The following is a 23,962-nucleotide window of genomic DNA, read 5'->3' as shown; positions in this document are numbered from 1 at the left end:
CAAGCCATACAGACAGAAAGACTGTCCAGAAAAAGGAGGAGAAGGGTCCTCAAGCCAGGCATGTGCCCTTACCCTTCTCCAGTCTCCCCCATCAGATGAGTCATATCCAGACAAGTGAGTGGGGGAGGCAAGAGAGAACAAAAGCGTCATTCCAATGGAAGACCCTCCATGGAAACATGAGGACAAGGAAGAAGTGGTTTCCCCGACAACCTGTTTTGCAAATGAGGAAGGTTAATCCCTTGCTGGGAGCTTTCTAGCCAATGGAGAAATCCATAGGGTTAGAGTCATTGATATGAACTAATACCAATAAAAGATCAGCCATCTGTTACCACAAATATGGTTGTATATAACAAAGCACTCTGAAGCTAAAGAGCTTAAAACACAAAACTACCAAAAAAATTGCTGAAAGCAAAATTAAAAACATAAATAAATGGAAAGACATCTGTGTTCATGGATTGAAGTACTGTTAAGATGGCAGTAATTCTCAGAGCTATCTACAGGTCCAGAGCACTCCCCATCAAAATCTCAACGGCACTTGTTTGTATAAATAGACAAAACTGCATCCTAAAATTCATGTGGAGTCTCAGGGGACCCCGAATAGCCAAAAGATTCTTCAAAACAACAAAGTCAGAGGACTCACATGTTCTGTTCTCAAAACTTACTACAAAACAACATTAAAAAACCAAAGCCAGCTGTATGGTGATGGCATAATGATAAATGTCTAGACCAGTGGAACAGAATGTAGAGCCGAAGAACATACCCTCACATATATCACATTCAAATGATTTTTGAAGGGGTGCCAAGACCATACATTGGAGAAAGGACAAAATTTTCCACAAATGGTGTTGGAAGAGCTGGATATCCACATACAGAAGAATGAGGTTTGATCCTTACCTTGTACTACATACAGAAATTAACTCAAAGTGAATCAAAGACATAAACATAAGAGCTAAACAAAACAAAACAAAATAAAACACTTGGAAGGAAACATAGAAAAACTTCATGACATGGATTTAGTAATGATTTCTTGGATATGACACCAAAAGCACAGGCATCAAAAGAAAAAAAAATCAGTAAATTGGACGTTGTCACAATTTAAAACTTTGTGCATTAAAAGACTATCAAAAAAGTGAAAACACAAGCCACAATGTAGAAGAAGATATTTGCAAATCAAATGTCTTATAAGGTATTAACATCCAGAATATATAAAGAACTTCCACAGCTCAGAAACAAACAACTAAACTGAATAGTGGGCAAAGGACTTGAGTAGACATTCTCCAAGGAAGATATACAAATGGCCAATAAGTGCTTGGAAAAAAAATGCTCAATATCACTGGTCCCTGGGGAAATGCAAATTAAAAATCACAGTGAGATACTCCTACACACTCATTAGGATATATATTAAGTATACATAGGTGTAGATAGCTAGATAAATATTTTTCTATGGAAAATAAGTATTTCAAGGATATGGAGAAATTGGAACCTTTATGCCTTGCTGGTGGGAATGCAAGATGGTGCAGGTGCTGTGGGAAACAATTAGGTGGTTTCTTGCTAGTTAAACATAAGACTTACCATACAATCCAACAATTCTACTTATCAGTATTACCCAAAAGAATTGACAGCAGTGACTCAAATAGGGACACCTGGGTGGCTCAGTCGGTTAAGCATCCGACTTCAGCTCAGGTCATGATCTCGCGGTTCGTGGGTCTGAACCCTGTGTCAGGCTCTTTGCTGACAGCTCAGAGCCTGGAGCCTGCTTCGGATTCCGTGTTTCCCTCTTTCTCTGCCCCTCCCCTGCTTATACTCTGTCTGTCTCTCAAAAATGAATAAATGTTAAAGCAGGGACTCAAATAGATACTTGTCCACCAGTGTTAGCAGCATTATTCATAATAGCCAACAGGTGATGGATAAACAAAATGTGGTGTATACATGGAATATTATTCAGCCTTAAAAAGGAAGGAAATTCTGACACAGGCTACAACGTGGATGAGCCTTGAAAACACGCTGGGTGAAATAAGCCAGACACAAAAGGACATATATTGTATGATTCCACTTATATGAGGGACCAGGAATAGGCAAGTCCATAGACACAGAAAGTAGATTAGAAGTTACCAGGACCTGGGTGGGGGGAGGGGGCGGTATTTTTTAACAGGTACAGTTTCTGTTTGGGATGATGAAAAAAGTTCTGGAAATGCATGGTGATGATGGTTGCACAGCAGTTTGTACCCAATGCCACTGCATTATACACACTCTCACATAGTTAAAAGGTAAATTTATGTTCTGTTTTATCACAGTATTTTTTTTAAAGAGCTTAAAACAATAAGCATTTGTCTCTCACAATTCTGCAAGTTGGCAATTTGGCTGTGCTCAGCTGGCAGTTCTTCTAGTCTTGTCTGGGCTCACTCATGGGTCTACAGTCAGCTGCTGAGGGGGCTGGGGGCTGCCTCGGCTAGGATGGCTTCAGCTGGGATCGCTTGTCTCTGCTCCTCAAGTCTCTCATCATTCCCCTAAGCTAGCTCAGGCAGCTGGGCAGGGTCCAGAACTGCCCAGTCTCTAGAAACGGTAGGCTGGAATAGGTACAGCCTCACTTTGGCTGCATTGTGTTGGCCAGAGCAAGTCATGTGGTCAAAGCCAGTGTCAGAGGGAACTGAAACGGCCACGATCTCCCGATGGGAGGAGGTGCAGAGTTTCACCGCAGATGACCTGAATACAGACAGGAGAGGAAAACTGGCAACTTTTTTGCATCAACATACCACAGTTTGACATTGTTAATAGAGAACTCTGTCAGGACACCAAATGGTTTATGTTAAGATAGGCTCATGTATCTAATCTAGAAGTTGTTTACAGGAGTGGGGCAGTGCTGGTTCTAGAGATTTAAAAGTATAGGAGAAGTATACACAAACTCCACTTAGTGCCCAGAATATTCTCTCTCAGGCATTGAGTACTTCTCAGATTATTTTTCCAATCAAGCCAGCTACTTGGCAGATTTAGTGCTCTGTGGGAGATGTAACTTTTCAGAGAAGCTGAGACATGGAGAGAGTCTTCAAGACAATAGAATTTTGGAGGCTCAAGGGACCCAGGCAGATCATATCAGTAGGGACGGGAACCATAGACCTAGCAAGGGAAAGGGGTTTGATGAAGCCTTCAGAGTTGCCAACAACAAAACTTGGACTAGATCCCAGGTTGCTGAACTCACAATCCAGTGCTCTATGATCTAGTGATCCCCTTGAAGTATGCAAACCCCAGCTCAACCACCCAAGGAATTTGATTTTATTCTTTGGGACCTTTCAATTAAAGGGTGCTCTGCAGACCAGCAGCCTTACCTGAGAGCTTATTAGAAATTCAGCATCTTGGGACACCTGGGTTGCTCAGTCGGTTAAGCATCTGACTCTGGATTTCAGCTCAGGTCATGATCTCATTGAGCCCTGCATCAGCACAGAGCCTGCTTGGAATTCTCTCTCTCCGCCCCTCCTCTGCTTCATGCACACGTGCTTGCAGTCTCTCTCTCTCTCCATAAACATTTAACTTAGAAAAAGAAAAATTCAGAGTACTGTGCCCCATGCCAGACCTGCTGAATTAGAGTATGCAAATTAACTTGCTGCCCAGGGCATTTGCATTAATGGTAGAAGTTAAACATTCCCTGGGGACCCTGGTTTTCGATGTTGGCTGTTCCTTGGAATCACCTGGGAAAGGTTTAAAAATGCTGATGCCTGGGCTTCACCTCAGAGATTCTCACCTGTTTGTTCTTGGGTATGGTCTGGGCATAAGGATTTTTGAAAGCTCCTCGAGCCACCTCTAATGGCAGCTTTTTATTACATTTTCCTTCTGTGCAAGAGGCTAGTTTTTCCTAATGAGTAAAAACAACCTTCAGAAGACCCTAACTGACGACCTTGCTCCAGTGTCCTGGGTAGGGTTAAGTGACTTATAAATTGTTGAGAATTATTTAAATGTGTTTTTGTAAGAAAGGAAGGTTAAACACTAGAACTGGTGATTGGGAGGAGTGTTTTTAAAAAGCTACTTTGTTGCCAAAAAAGGACTGGCACTAAGACACAATGAAACCCCGCTTAATCAAAATTCTGCAAATTATACATACAGTAAAAGATTAACGACCCAGAAAAATATAAATCATGGAAGAGAGAAAAGACAATGAAAAAAACACAAATGTGCAAAGCTCACACATGAACATAATAATAGTTAAGCTATAAATTTGATTTTATTTCAAGCCTCCTGGGAATCCAGTATTTAACAAAGTTTTTACTTATGGGGCACGTGGGAGGCTTAGTAGGTTAAGCGTCCAACTTTGGCTCAGGTCATGATCTCGTGGTTCGTGGATTTGAACCCCGTGTCAGGCTGTGCCCCGACAACTCAGAGCCTGGAGCCTGCTTCAGATTCTGATTTTCCCTCTCTCTCTCTGCCCCTACCCTACTCACATTCTGTCTCAAAAATAAACATTAAAAAATTTAAGTTTTTATCCATAGGAAAGGGGAGTAGGAGAGTGTCTTTCCTGCAGGAAAACAAAGCTTTCTAACTCTTATTTGTAAATAAAAGTTTTATGAGGTCTTTCTGTGGGGACACGGAATGACATTAGTGAAGCGTGTCTTCAAGAAAGTTCCTAGGGCAAAAGCAGGACTGGATCTCATGCTTCGTGAGTGTCTTTTTGTTAAATCTGTTCATAACGTGAAACGTGATTGATGGAAAATGGAGAGATATTGTTTGAGTCTCTTGTGGGGTATGTGTGTGTGTGTGTGTCCAGCCTTATCTAAGTTATACTTAGGGAAGGGGAGTTGTAAAATCCCTTTCAACTTGTCCTGGGAGCTGGCATCCCATTTAGAGGAGAAAGGTGGATGATTATCTCTTTGTGCTGGCGCAAGGGCTCTTGCTGTTCTGTTAATATCCTCGAATGAGTGAACAAGATTATCCAATGAACTCTTCAGACTCCTGCATTCTAGCCTTAAATGTTCCCTCAGGGATTGTTTGAAGACTTAATGGGATAAATGTGCTCTAACATTAAAGTCATAAAACAGGTTCTAGGAACGTGATACCCCAGCGCTGCCCTTTGTGGTATGCCCCAGTCGTTTTCCCCTTTCTGTTTGGGAGCAGTTTTCTTTTCTTTTTTTTTTTTTTCTTTTCTTTTCTTTTCTTTTCTTTTCTTTTCTTTTCTTTCCTTTCCTTTCCTTTCCTTTCCTTTCCTTTCCTTTCCTTTTCTTTTCTCTTTTCTTTTCTTAAATATAAAACAAAGAAATGACCCTATTAATCTGGAGTTTAAGGACTACAGGGTATTTTTTCTTTTGAGAATATATATCTATAGATCTTTGCATATTTAGATGTGTGCGTATGTGTGTATTTCTCACACAATTGGCTGACCTTCAAAATCTCTGTTGAATTGAAATCATTTGAGTTGTGAAAAGGGGACCTCAGGCACATGGTCTACCAGTGCTGTTCAGACTTGAGTGTCTACATGAATTCCCTGGAGTCTTTGTTAAGATGCAAATTCTGATTCTGAGATTCTGGCTGAGGGGGCTGAGAATCTGCAGTCCCCACAGGCTTTCGGTGTGTCGTAGGCTGCTGGTCCAAGCCGCACTCTGAGTAGCAAGGGGACAAGGTCTACTAGTAGTGCCATTCCCAAACTTGGCTGCATATTGGACTCACCTGGGGAGCTTTAGAAATTACTGACACCTGGAACAACCATCAGCGATGTAATTGGTGTGGGGAAGAGGCCTTGGCTTCATAAATGCTCACAGACTCCCCCAGGTGACCGGTGTGCAGCTATGGCTGAGAGCCACTGCATTTGAAGCTGCCGGGTAAAGAGGAACCTGTCACTGACTCAGCTGTTAGAAAACCTCCTGGTGCATTCTTAAACCTGTTATTGAATTTCAAAGACATAAAATCTTTTCAACGGGAACACTCTTCTATCTTGAATAGACGGAAGGATGGTTACATGGATAGATGGATATCTTTGGGGGAAAAGTGATCGCATTTTGCAAAAGAAAGGAGAAACCACATGATTTTATCCTGTACGTAGCTTATATAAATCAAAGAAATGACTTAGCACCTCTGCTGTGCAGAAAGAGAGCCTCACAGACTTCCAGGTTTCTCTGGGGGAGCCAAGTAAGCAGGGAGAGCAGCACTAGACTCCACTAATCGGAAAGGTAAAGAAATTAAGGATGAAAACAGCCTCCCAACTTGTGATAGCATTGTTTCTTTGGTATTTGCTAAATTACTAGAATATTCAGTGCACAGTCTCATATCTTTTTTTAATTTTTTTAAATTTTTTTAAATTTTTTATTTTTTTGAGAGAGGGAGAGAGAGAGAGAGAGAGAGAGTGCCAGCAGGGGAGGAGCAGAGGGAGGGAGGCAGAATCTGAAGCAGGCTCCAGGCTCTGAATTGTCAGAACAGTGCCTGATGCAGGGCTCAAACGCAGAAACTGTGAGATCATGACCTGAGCGAAGTTGGAAGCTTAACCCATTGAGCCACCCAGACAGCCCCCGCCCCAAAATTTTTTTTTAACTTTTTAAAGCTTATTTTATTTTGAGAAAGAGAGAAAGCATGTGCACATGCTCAAGCTGGTGAGGGGCAGAGAGAGAATCCCAAGCTACCAGCATGGAGCCTGACTCAGGGCTCAATCCAACAATGAGATCAGGACCTGAGCCGAAATCAAGAGTCAGATGCTTAACTGACTGAGCTACCCAGGTACCCCTGCAGTGATATCAAAGATACCTTTGATCAGATTCGCCTCCTCTCTGACTCAGTCACTTACACAAAGTCACCTATTTAGTCCCCACAAGATTTCTTCTTCTTCCCTTGGACCTCCAGTCTTCCAATGCTACTGCATTATGCTTCCCTGTCAGCCCCCTTCTTTATTAATTGCCTTCCAACTTAAACTCCATAATTCATCCACGTTGTAGCCCATATTGACCCTACCTGCCAACACCTGGCAAACACTGATACTGGGATATATCCACCGTCCCACTTTTGCAGAGGCTGCCCTCAGGATGCTACATATTTTCTGGACAAGGCAAGCAATCATTTGCTTTTGTGCCACCCCAATGTATTTTAACAAAAGAATAATTTACATACAAGATCATTATTATACAGCTTGCAATATTTTACATATGTATGTATTCATGGGACCATGACCCAGATGAAGACGGAACATTTTCATCACCCACCAAATTCACTTGGGCCTCTTCCCAGTGAACATCTTCCCCTGGAGGTAATCGTCATCATCCTGACTTCAATCACTGAAGAGAAATGAATGACTAATAGCTAGGAATGTTTGGTAAAGCTGACCGTAATATTTTTTTTTAATTTTTTTTTCAACGTTTATTTATTTTTGGGACAGAGAGAGACAGAGCATGAACGGGGGAGGGGCAGAGAGAGAGGGAGACACAGAATCGGAAACAGGCTCCAGGCTCTGAGCCATCAGCCCAGAGCCCGACGCGGGGCTCGAACTCCCGGACCGCGAGATCGTGACCTGGCTGAAGTCGGACGCTTAACCGACTGTGCCACCCAGGCGCCCCAACTGACCTTAATATTTAATGGACTTTGAAGTTCAGTGTTTCTGAAACTTTTGGAACATTTAGAGCCCAGATTTTCTCCACTTTTTTCCCCATAGAAGCATAATTTTTTCTTGGCATCCAAGACCAGTCCATCTCTGAAATATAAGTACATAGTTACAATACCAACTTTGTACTCTAAAATGTTATTTAAGTGCTTAGCAGTTTTATTTCCAGATTAACAAGTTTCTTAACATTTATCATGCCTTGAAGAGATCATTTTAATGTTTATTAAAATTGCTTAAAATGTCAGGTGGAAAAAAATTTGAGTTTTGGACACTGAAAGGTAAAATTTTGTTGACCAAATTTAAAATAAATATGCCCTTGGAGATCTAGTAGAAGGGAAGACAGATGTCTCTGGAAATAGAATGTTAAGTCAAGGTGAACTGTATTGACTTATTAAGCTTTTTTAATGTCCACGCCCTCCCTTGTTTGAATGTGAGGTCTGTGGGGGCAATACCATCAATAAATAATTATTAAATGGAAAAAATAAATATGCTTTGTACATCTTTATATCATCTATAGGAAAGCAAAAAATTTTGACATTTGGCGTTGCATATGCCCAATTTTTCACGAATCATGTAACCAGTTGGTGTTTTTACAAGGGTAGGGTAGCAACTGATGTGTAGACTACACATTTTGTTAGCTATTAAATTTTAAATGTCAGAATCTTGACCAAATGCAAGGTGAGAAGATGTTTCCTTTGTTGCATGATGGAATTTTGAAGTTGCTGTAAAGGCTAACCATTCCAAAGAGCAATCAATTTGTTTTTCCCCAGTTCCCATAATCCTGAGTTTTAAACATCTTTCCTTCCTGGAAATATTTAACATGACCTTGTCGTGGGGTGTGCTTACGTTCCTCTCATTGTGTCACAGAGTGGGTGGAGCTTGTTCCTGCGTGCCGTGCTTCCTTTCCCACACCCTCAGAGGTTCAAGTTGAGGATGCTGATGGGCTGTGCTGTGGTTTTCACGTATTTTGGGAGGCATTGATACTACCAGCTGAGTGATACTGGGCAAGTTGCTTGGTCTCTCTGAGCCTCATTTCCCTTCTTTGTGCAAAGAGGTAATAATATCATCCATCCCAGGGTCTTGCGAAGGTGAAGTATGAGGGAAACACCTGTAATTGTCTTGGCACACAGAGTTTAGGTCAATGTTAGTGACTAGAAGCTCTCTTAAACACATTCGTGGAATATTGGCAGCCATTTCATTGATCTCACAAATTATTTAAAGTTCACATCCTCCGTGGAGGGTGCTGAGCTTTTGTTTATGCCATCATGTCTGTGATGCCTAACACTGAACAAGAACCCAAGCAGCTCGCATCTCTGATTGCTGCTTCTTGAAAATTCCTTTGAGAACAGGATACGATCTCTTATTCTAGTCAGTTGCCTTGACTCACAAATAAAATTGCTTCAGAAGTGGAAGACCTGTGTTTCATGTACCCTTCTGCCGTAGAATTGCAGATTATAAATGAACCAAGTGCTTTTCTGGTGCCAAGTGACTCTATCCCACTGACAAATAGAAATACTCAACAAGAGGCTTTCTTTCTCCTCCTTTCTCCCTCCCTCCCTCCCTCCCTTCCCTCCTCCCTTCCTTCCTTCCTTCCTTCCTTCCTTCCTTCCTTCCTTCCTTCCCTTCCTCCCTTCCTTCCTCCCTCCCTTCCTCCCCTCCTTCCTTTTTCCCCTCCTTCCTTCCTTCCTCCCTCCCTCCCTCCCTCCCTTCCTTTCTCCCTCCCTTCCTTTCTTTCTCACTTCCTCCCTTCCCTCCCCTCTTCCTTCCTCCCTTCCTTCTTCCCTTCCCTCCTCTCTTCCTTCTTCCCTTCCTCCCTCCCTCCCTTCCTTCCTCCCTTCCCTCCTCTCTTCCTTCTTCCCTTCCTCCCTCCCTCCCTTCCTTCCTCCCTTCCCTCCTCTCTTCCTTCCTCCCTTCCTTCCTTCTTCCCTTCCTCTCTCCCTTCCTTCCTTTATTCTTCCCTTCCTCCCTTCCTTCCTTCCTTCATTCTTCCCTTCCTTCTTCCCTTCCCTCCTCTCTTCCTCCCTTCTTTCCTTCCCCTCTTCCTTCCTTCTTCCCTTCCCACCTCCCTTCCTTCTTTCCTTCCTTCCTCCCTTCCCTCCTCCCTTCCTTCTTTCTTCTTTTCCTTCTTCCCTTTTTCCTCCCTTCTTCCTCTCTTCCTCCCTTCCTTGGTTCTTCCCTTTCTTTCTCCCCTTCCTTCTTCCCTTCCTTCTTCCCTTCCCTCCTCCCTTCCTTCCTTCTCCCTTACTTCCCTCCTCCCTTCCTTCCTCCTTTCCTTTCTCCCTTCCCTCCTCCTTCCCCTCCTCTCTTCCCTCCTCCCTTCTTTTCTCTCTTTCTCTCTCTCTCTCTCCCTTTCTTTCTCCCTCCTTCCTGCCCTCCCTCTCTCTCCCTTTCTCCCTCTCTCCCTCCTGCTACCTCTTTCTTTAGCCCATGGATCAAATACTAGAACAGTCTTTCCCCCAAAAAGGAGCTGGGACAACTGGTGACACTCTAGATCAAGAGTCAGCAGACTTTTTCTGTGAAGGGTCATGGGCTACATGGTTTTTGTCACAACTCCTCAACTCTGCCTATTGTGGCCCCAAAGCAGCCACGTGCTGTACATAAGCACATGCATGTGACTGTGTTCCAGTAAAACTTATTTACAAAAACAGGCTGGATTTGGCCCACAGACCATAGCTTGCCATCTCCCGCTCTAGATGAATGCTGTCCAACAGAAATACAATGCAAACCAATATTCAATTTTACATTTTCTTGTAGCCACATTTTTGAAGTTCTTGATCTATTAAGACATGAATTTTTAAAGACTTTTAAAAGATAGAATGAACAAATCTTAGAACAGGAAGAGACAGACACCTCAACTTACAGATAACATAAATTTACTGCGGCACCCTGATATCTAATGGCCCAAGATTTTTTAAGTGACGGTAGGAAACTGCACAACTGCCAAAATGCCCACTTTTGAATGATTTTTCTTTCTTTTTTTTTTTTTTGTTTATTTATTTTTGGGACAGAGAGACAGAGCATGAACGGGGGAGGGGCAGAGAGAGAGGGAGACACAGAATCGGAAACAGGCTCCAGGCTCTGAGCCATCAGCCCAGAGCCTGACGCGGGGCTCGAACTCACGGACCGCGAGATCGTGACCTGGCTGAAGTCGGACGCTTAACCGACTGCGCCACCCAGGCGCCCCTGAATGATTTTTCTTATAGTCTATGTAAGTAGAACCAAAATTCTAACCATGAAGCTATGCCAAATTCAAATAATTTTAGCCACAAGAAACTAAAAGTGACTCAGAGATAAGCCTTGGCCATGCCCTGTTAGTACTTCGTACTGACTCATCCTTCTGTGGGCAAAAGCAGATGGAGAATGGCTTCCTGATTATCCCCACTTAAGAGAAGCCTGCATCGCTTCTCGGCCTTTTGGCTAAGATCAAGTGAAGAGAAGCCTGCCACCCTATCACTCAACTCTCACGAAATTCTATTCAGACAAATGCCTTCTTCTCTGGCCACATTAAGAATTGCCATCCCTGCCCACAGGCACACAAACCTTTCCTCCTCCCGCAGCCTGCTTTACCTGCTCTAGTATAAATGGGTCCAGCTCCTAGCTTTTATACCTCCTCTCCCTGCTCCAGCCATCATGGAGGAAAGGGGCACGTGGGTGAATTGGGGCTGGCTGATCTAGGATGGCTCATTTCAGATCTCCCAGTGGTCCAGCCCAAGCTTGTTCACCTGGAAGAAGCAGGGAATGGAGAGGGTAGCAGCTGACAAGGCTTCTGATAGCCCAGACTAAGCATTGATAATGTCACTTAAGCCCATTATCCATTGTCTAAGCCAGCCATATGGCCATCTCCTATTCAAGGGCGGGGACATAGACTTCACCAGCTCCCAGTATGAAGAACATAAAGTCACATTACCTAGAGGGGGGGGGAGGGGTAATTGTTCCCATTTCACAAGCTGTCTATCACAGAGATTAATATCAAACTACAAGGTTGCGTTTTGTGATATGCTCTAATGAATGTGCTTCTTCCTCTCCCCTGTGTGGGTTTATATCTCAGCCTGAAATACTGAAAAATAAAACATTTGTTCAGACATGGTCACCTTCTTGTTGATACCTAAAATCAAGCTGAGACAAGCACTTCCATTCACAGCTTTCAGTGCTCTGTCTCAGGACTCAGGTGCTCAACGTCATTTCTTCTACCAGGACAATCTCAGTGCATATACATGTAAGAATTTAATACTGTTCTTTAAGCCTTCTGTGTACTATAGGCATGTCTTAGGCTGGGTTCCTCAAAAGCAGAGCTGAGACCAAGGCTTATATGTGAGTTTATTTTGGAAAATTAGGTTAAGGTTCATAACTGACATTGCTTCCCTTGGTATTCCTGGAGCTGCTGTGGATGTCCTGTGCCCCATGACTGATGCCAATTATAGAGAGTCAGCGTGGGCACACGTGATAGGAACATCAAGATCAAGTCTGTCCCTACCTGCTCTCTTTAATTCCTGGTCTGCCTTCTAATTCTAGATTCACTGTCATCATCATTATTATTATACTACTTAAGATATTCCAGCTGCTGTGACATACTAACCCATACATCTTAGTAAATAAGGTCAACAAAATAGAAGTTTATTTCTCATTCACTTAGTATCCAGTGTGGATTTTCCTAACCAGAGCATGGTATCCCATGTGGTCATTTAGCAAGGAAGATTCTACCATGTGGCCCTGGCATCCCCTAGCAACTGAGAGGATCCTGCCAGGTCCTCTCTATTCATTTGGCAGACAGGAAAATAAAGAGAAGAAAAGTCATTTCTTTGTGGCATTGGCCTGGAAGGGATAAATATCACGTCCTGCTCCCATTCTATGGGTGAGAATTGGTCCCATTGTCTGTCTAGATGCAAAGGCTCCTGGTAAATGTGGTCCCTGGCTGGGAACAGCTTTGCAGCAATGCCTTTACACAATGGAAGGGGAGTACCCATTGTGGTGGCCACTTAAAATACCTGCCACATCAGTCAAGCATACTGGTATCCATGCCCGTTGGTTTACAAGAAGGGGACCCCACCCATCTTCATTTTCAATTTTTTTATTGTGAAATCTTTGTCTAAAAGAGGTATGCCTGATGCCTCTTGTGTCTCATCTCATGTCTTTTAGGCCAGCCTTTTTCACTCCGGCCATTGCTGAGGCAACCTGCTGTTCACCCCCATTGCACCACCTACCTTTGCTTTCAGACATGGCAGTTTCTTCACTGCCACTTTGTGGGACACACATGGGAGTCCCCTCAGCCATTCTGACACAGAAGATGGGAGCAGGTGGATGAACACTCCCATCCTCAGTCCCTTGAGTGGCCAGTTCTGAGACAGGTTCACAGCTCTTCAAGAGAGCTGAGCCCCAATTGTCCACAGATAGTCAGCTTGATAACATACCATTGAATGGGTTTCCCCTTTTCTGTTTCACCCCCTTACAGTTCCTAACTTCATTTTCCAAAATAAACTACTCATGTGCGGGCCTTTGCCTCAGATCTGCTTTTGAGGAACCCAGACTAAGATGTGAATATGGCATATGAGAGGTTTAAGAGTAACATTAAATTCTTATATGTACTACCCAAGTTAAGAAATACATGGTGGAATCTTGTCTCATCTCGAAGTACTCCCTGCCCTTAGAAACAATTTTTTGTTTCAGTAAATGAATAAATCAATGAACAGAGATACTTCTATAGTCCTATTTCATTGCTGCCTACACTCTAAACCAGACCACAAGTAAATAGTTTAAGTTCCCAGCTATAACACTCATAGTCTCAAACTGACTTCAAACCCATCCATGAAACACTTATATTACCTCTGATCAAACTGACTTCAGTTGACTTCAGCATGACTGCTTTACACTCTAAGCAGCAAGAACCAGGGCCATAAATTGCATTTGCTTTGCCAGATTAACAATAAATAGAAAGTCTGCTTTAGGGATTATCCTTGTACGAAACTGGTCACTAAATGTGTTAGATTCACTGTGTTTAACGAGGTAGAGAAAAATGGCAAACAGACTGTTTTCCAGTTAATGAGGAATCTTGCCTTTTACTAAATTCACAAAGTCATTCTTAGATACACTAGGCTTTATTATAATCTGTGAAGAATATAACATTTAGTTAATAAAGGAATTGACTTATTTGCATTCTATATGATCATTACATATTTACTGAAAAGATCTTAATGATTAGAAATCCACACCCCTGCTGGGTGGCTCAGTTGGTTAAGCATCATGATCTCAGTTTGTGAGTTTGAGCCCCATGTCAGGCTCTGTGCTGACAGCTCAGAGCCAGGATCCTGGCTCAAATTCTGTGTCTCCCTCTCTGTGCCCCTCCCCTGTTCACACTATCTCTCCCTATCTCTCAAAAATGAATAAACATTAAAAAAATTTTTTAAAGGAATCTGCACCCCTGCTGCCCCTTGGAGATGTTCTGCCCTTATTCTCACATTTCCAGGAATATGGAATTCCACCTACTTACTCAATTAGCCCTACCCCCTGTGGTTACCAAAAAAAAAAAAAAAAAAAGTGTTTTCTACACTGAAAGAAAATAGAAGATCTGAGTCTTCTGGTGTATAAAAATCCAGCTGAGAATTAGCATTTCTTGCCATAAGGATTCAAGTATGTCAGATCCGTTTGTTGTTGTTACATACACAGCTGTTTGCAACCACATTCCTTAATAAAAACAAGGCAACTGATTCTCTGCAAACAGCATGAGAATTCAGATAAATTGTTAAAAGTAGATACTTTCTGAGAGAGTCTTGGTTTGTTCTTGAGTCATGGGAATGTTTAGCTTATTGACCTCCTGAGAAGTGTTTACCCAGAAAGACAAAAGGAAACGCATTCTTGAAGAGGATAGAAGACATTGTTTTTTAAAAAGAAAGGCAAGGTCTTATTAGGGCAAAGCTGTTAATTACACACTTCATTATTGTCAAGGTTAATACAGTCTGTGAGAGCAGAGGCACTTTTTCATCTCTTCCTCAGAACAAGGGGAGACAGCTGTTCTTACGGACAGATCCATTATAGCTTATCACTGGCCGGCAGCCTGGGGAAGGAGTACCATGAAATATGGCCGCTGTCAACAAGAGAGCAGACGCTGAGCTGGTCCAGGCACAATGGAAAGGCAATGAGAACCAGGGTGTCAAACTCAAATAGGTTGGGTTGCATTGATTTTTAATGCCTGGCTGTTCTGCAGCATGAAGTTCAGCGATACTCTTGCCGTTATATTACTGATCTCTAAAACTGCACAATCTTGCTTTAATAAACATCAGATACTGACAGCCATAAATAGTAGTTCATACATTTTGAAGCCTGGTTAAACCATGTTGTAAAATTTTGCATGTTTGGATTTCACTATTGTTGCTTTGGTGTTATGATTCCTTAAAGTGAAACCTGTGTTAGGGAAACAAATATTACCTCGGTTCTAGTTTCACTGGTCTTCCTGATTAAATAAGGTTGCCAAACCCTTCTTTTTTTCTATTCTTTTTAGACAGGTCAACAGTTTATTTCTAACAGATATTTACATTTTGCAAGCCCTTGCTTTTTAACACCGACTAAATAGTTTTCACTGAGAGAAAAGCATGTGCTCCTTTAAGAGTAATACAGTTACACCATCTGTAAACATCTCCAAATGTTAAAAAGGAGATCCAAGAAAAGACTGTGTCTTCTATAGCCTGTTATTATAGTGTCTTTGGGTTTTTGTTTGTTTTGTTTTTGCTATAGATGAAATTTTCTTCTTTGCAAATGTCTGTAACCACACCTTCACTTCCATAGTACTCAAGTTTTATTCATCAATAACTCTGAGATTTATAGCCTCATAATAAGATCATGATGCTATAGAAGCAGGTGTGCCAAAATAGTGAAATCTTTCAAAGTATTCATTTTGGTTAAACATAGGAAATATTTCACCTTTGTAGAGAATGGGAAAACATTGAACAGTGTAGCTCCCAGCAGCCAACTGTAACATCAAATAATTTTAACACAATACATATATATGTAATACTATATATGTATACAGGTATATGTTATATAGATATAAAATACAAATTTAACATTATAATATATATTTAATAAAATATATATTTAGTGCCATACACACACACACACACACACACACACATATATATATATGTAAGTCCTGGATTGTATTATACTGAAAAATATATGTCAGTCTAATATGTTTTATTATAAAAGTACCCTAGTTGTAGAAAATATGGAAAATGCACTAACCCCATTGAGTACACAGTGTGAACAGCAGACCAGCAGGATTATCACTGCCTGGGAGCCCATTCAAGATGCGGAATCCCAGACCCCACTTCAGACCTATTGAATCAGACTCTCCCTCTAACAGGATCCTCAGGTGATTTGTGTGCACATTCAGATTTGACAAGTACGGGTTTAAAATCTATGTCACACTTAATCTCCCCACCTAGAGATGACCACTGTCAATATTTTACTGTATTTCTATTAATCTTCCTTTTCCGTATGTATCTTTCAGTGTAAATAATAGGAAGTCTAATTTTGTTAATTTTTAGGACTCAGATATTACATCTTTAAGAAGGATTACAGTAGAGTGCTGATCATGTTTTGAAAGTATTCCATTTTTTATATCTAATAAGGAATATTTCTTTGAAATATATAACAATTGTAATTAGCTGAAGATATATCTTTAAACTCAGGAAATTTGTATTTTGCATCTAAAGTTACTAATAATCATTTTTAAAAATTTTATTAATGTTTATTTATTTTTGAGTGAGAGCAGGGGAAGGATAGAGAGAGAGAGAGGGAGACAGAAGCTGAAGCAGGCTCCAGGTTCTGAGCTGTCAGCACATAGCCTGACACGGGGCTCAAACCCATGGACCACAAGATCATGACCCAAGCTGAAGTCAGACACTTAACCGACTGAGCCACCCAGGCGCCCCCTAATAATTGTTTTTAAAAGTCTAAAACATCAATTCTTTTCCTTCCATTGCATAAGGCTGAGATTGATTTATTCCATTGTTTACACCTTTCTTCTTTTCTTTAATTATTATCAACCTAATTTTAAAGTAAAATTTAACTTATAAAATAGTTAAATAACTACCATTTATTAGTGCTTCCTGTATGCCAGGAATCATGCCAGCTGTTTTACACATTATTGTATTAAATCACATTAACCCAATGAGACAAAGATTTATTCTTGCCGTTTTATGGATTAAGAAACCATGGCTTTTAAAGGTTAGGTAACTTGCCCGCTATCACACAGTTGATAAATGCTGCAAGCCTGATTCAAAACTAGGATAAAAAACTACATTGTTTTTTAAAAGTGTTTCTTATTCAATGATAGTCTTTATTTTTTCTTCTAAATAGTAGTTATCTCATAACCATATATTTCTCCTTCCACATCAACAAGTGTGTAGAATTCTGTTTATTGAGTTTACTGCTATAATTCTGCATCTAAACTGAACATGTCTTTGGGTATGCAGTGATAAGTGCACAGAAACAGCAGACTTCCCAATTCTGAGGTCACAGATTAATTCATGTCTTAAAACAGTGACCCTCTAATCTCCCATAAAAAATCTAAATTAACTTACTTGGGGGACAAAATTGTGAAATAGGTGTTTATGATTGTTTGGTTTTTCATTTTCCAAATGTAGTATATTTATAGCACAACTAATGAGGGAAAGAAAGGGCTCTCTCCCAAACAGGCCTTCATTATGTTATCACTTAGTCATTTAAAAAAATATTTGCAGATAGTATGGATATAGACATATTACAGATCTCCATTATAGCTTTTGATGTTATTGTATGGATGGGTGGGTGGATAGATAGCCAGTTGGATGGATACATTGATAGATGATAGACACATAGATGGGTGCCTCTTTGTGACATCTAAATTCATTTCTCTCAGTATTCCTCAGAAACCAAGTGACTGAGTTTCACGTCTGCCCATTCGGCTCATAAATGAAATTGGAAAATTTTAGTTGGAAAACTGGAAGATTTAAAGGATTGAGCAGTTTCAAAGGAGGTACTCAACAATGCTCTGATCACAAAAGAATCACACAGGGAAGGATTTTTCCCCCCTTCTAAATATCTGTGTCTTGGTAGTGAATTTCTAAAACTGATAGTTCAGCCCCATCATAGCCATTTATTAATTTGCTGAAGATAAACTAACAAGTTCTCTGGATATAAATTCCAAAGGACAAGTGATTGAAATGCTGATTTGATATGAGTGGGGAATGCTTTCTTCTGTTACCATAATTATCCACATAGCCCCAAAGATGGTGGCATGTTAACATATTCTGATCATCTCTGTGTCTCAATCATTTAGTAAGTGATGAGCTGGTAATTACCTCTTTTTTTTTTTTTTTTTTTGTCACCATCCAAGTATATCTATTATTTCCTCCTGGACCTAGCTCACAATTCTCCCCTCCCTGAAAACTTTCCAAGAGTTTTAGTCTGTTCTTCTCTGATCTTTTCTTTACTATATAATCTTCACATTTTAACTTGCCTTCATTTAGGAGTTGTGTTTAATATTCCTAACTTGTTTCAGATTTACAAGTTTGTGTCCACATGAAGGAAGTGCATACATTAGTATGTTTCAAAACTTCTATGTAACCCCTCCCTCCATCAGCCTCTACGATTCCTGGGTATCAATCAGTATCAATATCAATTGATAGTATCCTTTTTATAAATTGGAGAATGGGTAATGAAAGAAGGATGAAAGTAAATCACATAACAAATGTGGGTGAAATTGAGACCAGAACCTGCAATTGTTCATGTGCTGTAAACTGAACAATTTATCGCTAGAGGGATGGAGTGCACAATAGAAAATGTGCACTTTATTAACCCGTTGTTGATGGATTATGATGTCACACACCAAACCTTTGCATTGCCAACTGGTGCTATTTTATTCAAATGAGTCTGAAGAGTACCTTGGAAAGAGAGCTAGACTGACCTGAAAGTAATATAACATTCATTGTGTGTCAGCCATACTTCGGTTTGAGAGAGAGAGACTGAGAGCATGCTAGACTGGAAGGGAGAGGATTGGAGTTTGAATCCCAGGTCTGTTATATATCAGTGGGCAAAGTCAGCTCTGAGTTTTAGTGGTACTCAGTAAAGGAAGGAGGATGCCTACCTAGCTGCCCTCTAGATTCCTTCCAACATTAAAAAACTGGAAGTGATTCTGTGGTCCCAGAGTTGAATATTTCATGTATTCAGAGATGGGAGGTGTGAAGGCAGACAAGAAAGATTGACTGAAATATTGTTTAAGATGGATAGAATTTAGAGAAGTTTTTTTTCCCTGCAGTATATACCCAAAGATAACACTGACCATGAAAAATTCTAATATAGTTAGCTATTATTTGTCAAGCTCACAGAAAGTCTTGATAACATTTTTGCTAAAGGATTATCCAAGCAGGTCCAGTAACTGAGAAGTTACTTGAAGACCTTGGCATACCTTACAGTCTTTATTCATGTTATACATCAGTCAACACAGATGCCCAGGATTGGAAATACCAGGAAGCTACTTTTGGGGAAGACCATGAATTACTGAGAACATTTCATTAAGTAATCTGCTAATTGTTGATAGAGAATAGGAATGTGCAAGAGTATAATTTCTGTCTAGAATGCTGGCTGAAAAGACTTTATCCACTGTGATATAAACAAATTAATACTGTTTTCTTAAAAATTTGTGCAAAACATTATTGAAGGGGAGAGGCCAATTGTTTAAATCCACAGAAAATAAGAGTATATATGTCTAAAAGGGCTTTAAGGAGCACCTTGAGGGGGTGCCTGGGTGGCTCGGTCGGCTGAGCATCCAACTCTTGATTTCAGCTCAGGTCATGGTCCCAGGGTCATGGGGTCGAGCTCCATGTGGGGCTCCATGCAGAGCGTGGAACCTACTTAAGATTATCAGTCTCTCTTCCCCACTCATTCTCGTTCTCTCTCTCTCTCTCTCTCTATAGATATATATATATATCTATAGAGAGAGAGAGAACGCACTTTGAGCAAATGAGAGAAATAATAACAAACAGGTAAGATACAACTGAAATGCACTAGAAAGCTACTCAAATGGGCTTGATATTTTTGAGAATGAGTTAGCTAGCATTCATACTAAATGTATCAAAAGATGTCCATTTCCTCCTTTCCTCTTCCCAGCTACTTCCCCTTCTCTGTTCAAAGGTATTATTTCTTCAGTTCATCCATTGGGGTCAGCATAGATGTTGTTACTCTGAGAAAAGGTTCTGATGTATATGTGATACATGGTTCTTTTTCTCTCTGAGAAATCCTCAAACAGAGAACATCACCTATTTGGGCAATCAAGCCATTTATACCCCTCCTCCACAAATAACCATAACATTCCATATAATGGAAGACTATTCAGTGATTTAAAAAGAACTGGGGGGGGTGCCTAGGTGGCTCAGTCAGTTAAGAGTCCGACTTCAGCTCAGGTCATGATCTCACGGTCCGTGAGTTCGAGCCCCGCATCAGCTCTGTGCTGACAGCTCAGAGCCTGGAGCCTGCTTCAGATTCTGTGTCTCCCTCTCTTTCTGCCCCTCCCCCACTTGTGCATGAATACAGGCACTTGCATGCACACGTTCTCTCTCTCCCTCTCTCTCTCTCTCCTCCTCCTCTCATAAATAAATGAACATGAATGAATGAATGAATGAATGAATAAGAGTATGCAAATCTGTGCAGAAGAATTCCATGTACTTTATGTAGACATACCTCTCAAGGAGGTAGAGTGACTTACTTCAAAGGGTGCAGTAGAGAAAGCAACAAAGGAAGCAGAATGTAACTTTATGTGTGGAGACCTGGCAAACACTACCTGGGCCAGGTGACCAAGGTCAGTATCATCAGGGAGAAGCCATGTTAATGGTATGCGCCCTGCATACGATGTGATATAATTGGTGATCGCCTCCAAAACCAATAACCCCAGTTTAACCCTGGGAAAAACATCACACATACCCAGTTGAGGGACATTCTGCAGAACCCCTGAGCACCACTTGTTAAAATTGTCAAGGTCATCAAAAACAAGGAAAATCCAAGAAACTATCACAGACCAGAAGAGACTAAGGAGACATGACAAATAAGTTTGTAGTGTCATGAATGGGGCCCTGGAATACTGGGGAAAGAAACTAGTGACATTCACATAAACTATGGAGTTTAGTTAATAGTAGTGCAAGATATTAACAATACAGTAAGGGGAACATGAGAGCTCTGTGTATGCTCTTTGCAACTTCTCAGTTTATTTAAAACTATTCCAAAATTAAAAGTTTATTTAAGGGTGCCTGGGTGGCTCAGTCGGTTGGGTAACCGACTTCAGCTCAGGTCATGATCTCGCAGTTTGTGGGTTCAAGCCCCGCGTTGGGCTCTGTGATGACAGCTCAGAGCCTGCAGCCTGCTTCGGATTCTTTGTCTTCCTCTCTCTCTGCCCATCCTCCGCTCTTGCTCTGTCTCTGTCTCTCAAAAATAAATAAATGTTTAAAAAAAAGTAAAAAACTTTAAAAGAAAGGGGTATAGACAAAAAGTATTAGTCCAGGACTGATTGGATAGGAAAAAAAGAAAACCTTGTCTTTCACTGATCTATAAATCATATGTTCTAGGACAAATTTGACTTTTCCCTCTAGTTTGAAATCCTCTATTATACTGAGATGATTTTGAACTCCTTTGCTACTTGCTCAAAGGTATTTTTCTCCTAAAATTCTGGAAGTCTGAAGTCACAACACTTTGTTCTTTGTTCTTTTATCCACCCCCATCGTATTTTGCTGCAAACCTTGTCATTGTCAAGGCACAGCTGACTGGCTTTGTAAGTGGTTTGTGATTTCTTTCTGTTCCTGGTATTCTGGTGTTATTTAGGTTCGTTAAGGGGAACATTTGGGCTCGGCAGTTTGTCACTAAGGTTCAAGTACAACAACCATATCAACTACTAAGCCATCCAGACCTCAGCCGTGATGATACAGAAGTGTGGCTCTAGCAAGCATTACAGTTAGATGCTTAATGAAAATATCACAGGTGATCACATATAAAATCTCATAAGTGATCTTCAAGCTGTTCAGTGTAGTTCAGAAAATGCCTTCCTTTTCTATAAAATCTAGTAACTCCAATTTTTATGAATTCTGTAAAAGGGTAAAAAAAATGTGCGCCCATTCCTGGGTATGTTAATACTCAAGTGACAATACTTACTCGTTTTGCAAATAATATGAATAATGAATGTAAGAAATAATATGCTTTTTAAAACCAGTTATAGACTTAAAATTATAATCAGCTTATCATTAGATAGTTAGGGCTTATTATTTAAAAGGAGGAACCAGGGAGGAGGTTTCCCCTAACTAGTAAATAAGACAGTGATTGCTTAGTCTTCTAAATGGCTTTTTGATGTTTAATTGATATCTCTATTGAGATAGGTAAACGCAAATTTGCAATTAAGGTTATATAATATTTGACTTATTTCACCACTGAAACGATCAATTTTTATCACTTTTTAGGGGATAAAGGCAAATTTGCAATTAAGGTTATATAATATTTGACTTATTTCACCACTGAAACGATCAATTTTTATCACTTTTTAGGGGATAAAGGCAAATTTGCAATTAAGGTTATATAATATTTGACTTATTTCACCACTGAAACGATCAATTTTTATCACTTTTTAGGGGATGTTCCTGGGGTCTTTTTTCCTCAGTGGAGTAGGGGTGGGATTGCAATATCAGTTTGAAAGCATGAAATGTTTTCTTTAAATGGCATTCCCTTTACTGTTCCCAGACAATCGTTAGAGGAAATAAACCATGCAAAGAAACCTCCATCAACGGCCTGCTGGAGGACTTCGACAACATCTCTGTGACTCGCTCCAACTCCCTAAGGAAAGAAAGCCCGCCCACCCCAGACCAGGGAGCCTCCAGCTACGGTCAAGGCCATCGGGAAGAAAATGGCTTCATCACCTTCTCGCAGTATTCCAGCGAGTCCGATACCACTGCTGACTACAGCACTGAGAAGTATCGAGAAAAGAGTCTCTATGGTGATGACCTGGATCCGTTTTATAAAGGCAGCCATGCCGCCAAGCAAAATGGGCATGTCACAAAGACCAAACACGGGGAAGCCTACTATTCTGAGATGAAGCCTTTGAAATCCGATATTGCCAGATTTCCCGTTGATTATCACACACACTTGGACTCACTGAGCAAACCAAGTGAATACAATGAGCTCAAGTGGGAGTACCAGAGAGCCTCAAGCAGTTCCCCTCTAGATTATCCATTCCAATTCACGCCTTCTAGAACTGCGGGGACCAGCGGGTGTTCCAAGGAGAGTCTGGTGTTCAGCGAAAGCGAGTGGGGACCCAGCCTAGATGACTATGATAGGAGGCCAAAGTCATCATACTTGAATCAGACCAGCCCTCAGCCCACCATGCGGCAAAGGTCCAGGTCAGGTTCGGGGCTCCAGGAACCAATGATGCCCTTCGGAGCAAGTGCATTTAAAACCCACCCCCAAGGACACTCGTACAACTCCTACACCTACCCTCGCCTGTCTGAGCCCACAATGTGCATTCCAAAGGTAATGTTATGTTCACTGCCTCCTTCCTCCTTATGTGCAGGCACCCCACAAAGGTGGTGCTAACATGACCTTCTCACAGAGATCTAATGTGATGCTTCACCTTTTAAGTGAGAGTCCATATCAAAACCCTACCTGATTTCTATCCACGAGCCCCAAGGGCACAGGATGTAGGGCAAGGCACATTTATTCATTAAAATCCAAGTCTTTGGAGATCCCCTACAGGGTTTCTGATTAAAAGACAAAAAATTATTTATTTGAAAGATGTCCTGATATACTACTAATAAGTAGTCTGCTCATATTGTACTGTCCTCTATTAAGGAGCATATGATCATAAACCATTAGATAGAGTAATTACAGTGGTTCCTATATTCTAACAAAGTTTACATGGATCTATAGAAAAGGAAAAAAATAATCAGGATTATATGGTAAGTTTTTAATAAAGTTTATTTTAGAGTTAAATTTTAATTTAATAACCATTCTCACAGGTGTGAGGTGATATCTCATTGTGGTTTAGATTTTCTCTTATGATGAGTGATGTTTAGAACCTTTCTTTCCATGTACCTGTTGACCATTTGTGTATCTTCTTTAGAAAAAAGTGTATTCAGGTCCTTTGTCCATTTTTTGATTGGGTTATTTGGGATTTTTTTTTTTTTTGCTATTGAGTTGAATGACTTCCTTCTATATTTTTTAACCTCTTATCAGATATGTGGTTTGCAAATATTTTCTCCCATTCCATAGGTGCATTTTCATTTTGTTGATGTTTCCCTTTGCTGTGCAGAATCTTTTTATTTTGATGTAGTCCCACATGTTTATTTTTGCTTTTGTTGCCTTTTGGTGTCAAATACAAAAAATTATGCCAAAACC

The 23,962-nt window shown here is 40.7% G+C and overlaps 1 protein-coding gene across 1 annotated transcript in view; it reads left to right on the top strand.

Annotated features, from left to right (window-relative positions):
* The window catches only part of PAK5 (p21 (RAC1) activated kinase 5), a 102,890-nt gene that overhangs the window by 39,583 nt on the left and 39,345 nt on the right, over positions 1 to 23,962 (top strand). The window contains exon 2 of the mRNA XM_047069678.1: positions 22,313 to 23,098. Within this exon, the coding sequence (XP_046925634.1) occupies positions 22,313 to 23,098 (786 nt within the window). The remainder of the gene's footprint in view (positions 1 to 22,312; positions 23,099 to 23,962) is intronic.

The sequence above is a fragment of the Lynx rufus genome, unplaced genomic scaffold, assembly GCF_022079265.1.
Source record: "Lynx rufus isolate CCGP_SWC_20201006 ecotype Redwood Valley unplaced genomic scaffold, mLynRuf1.p SCAF_8, whole genome shotgun sequence".
Taxonomy (NCBI): Eukaryota; Metazoa; Chordata; class Mammalia; order Carnivora; family Felidae; genus Lynx; species Lynx rufus.
This window is presented reverse-complemented; position numbering and strand designations above follow the sequence as displayed.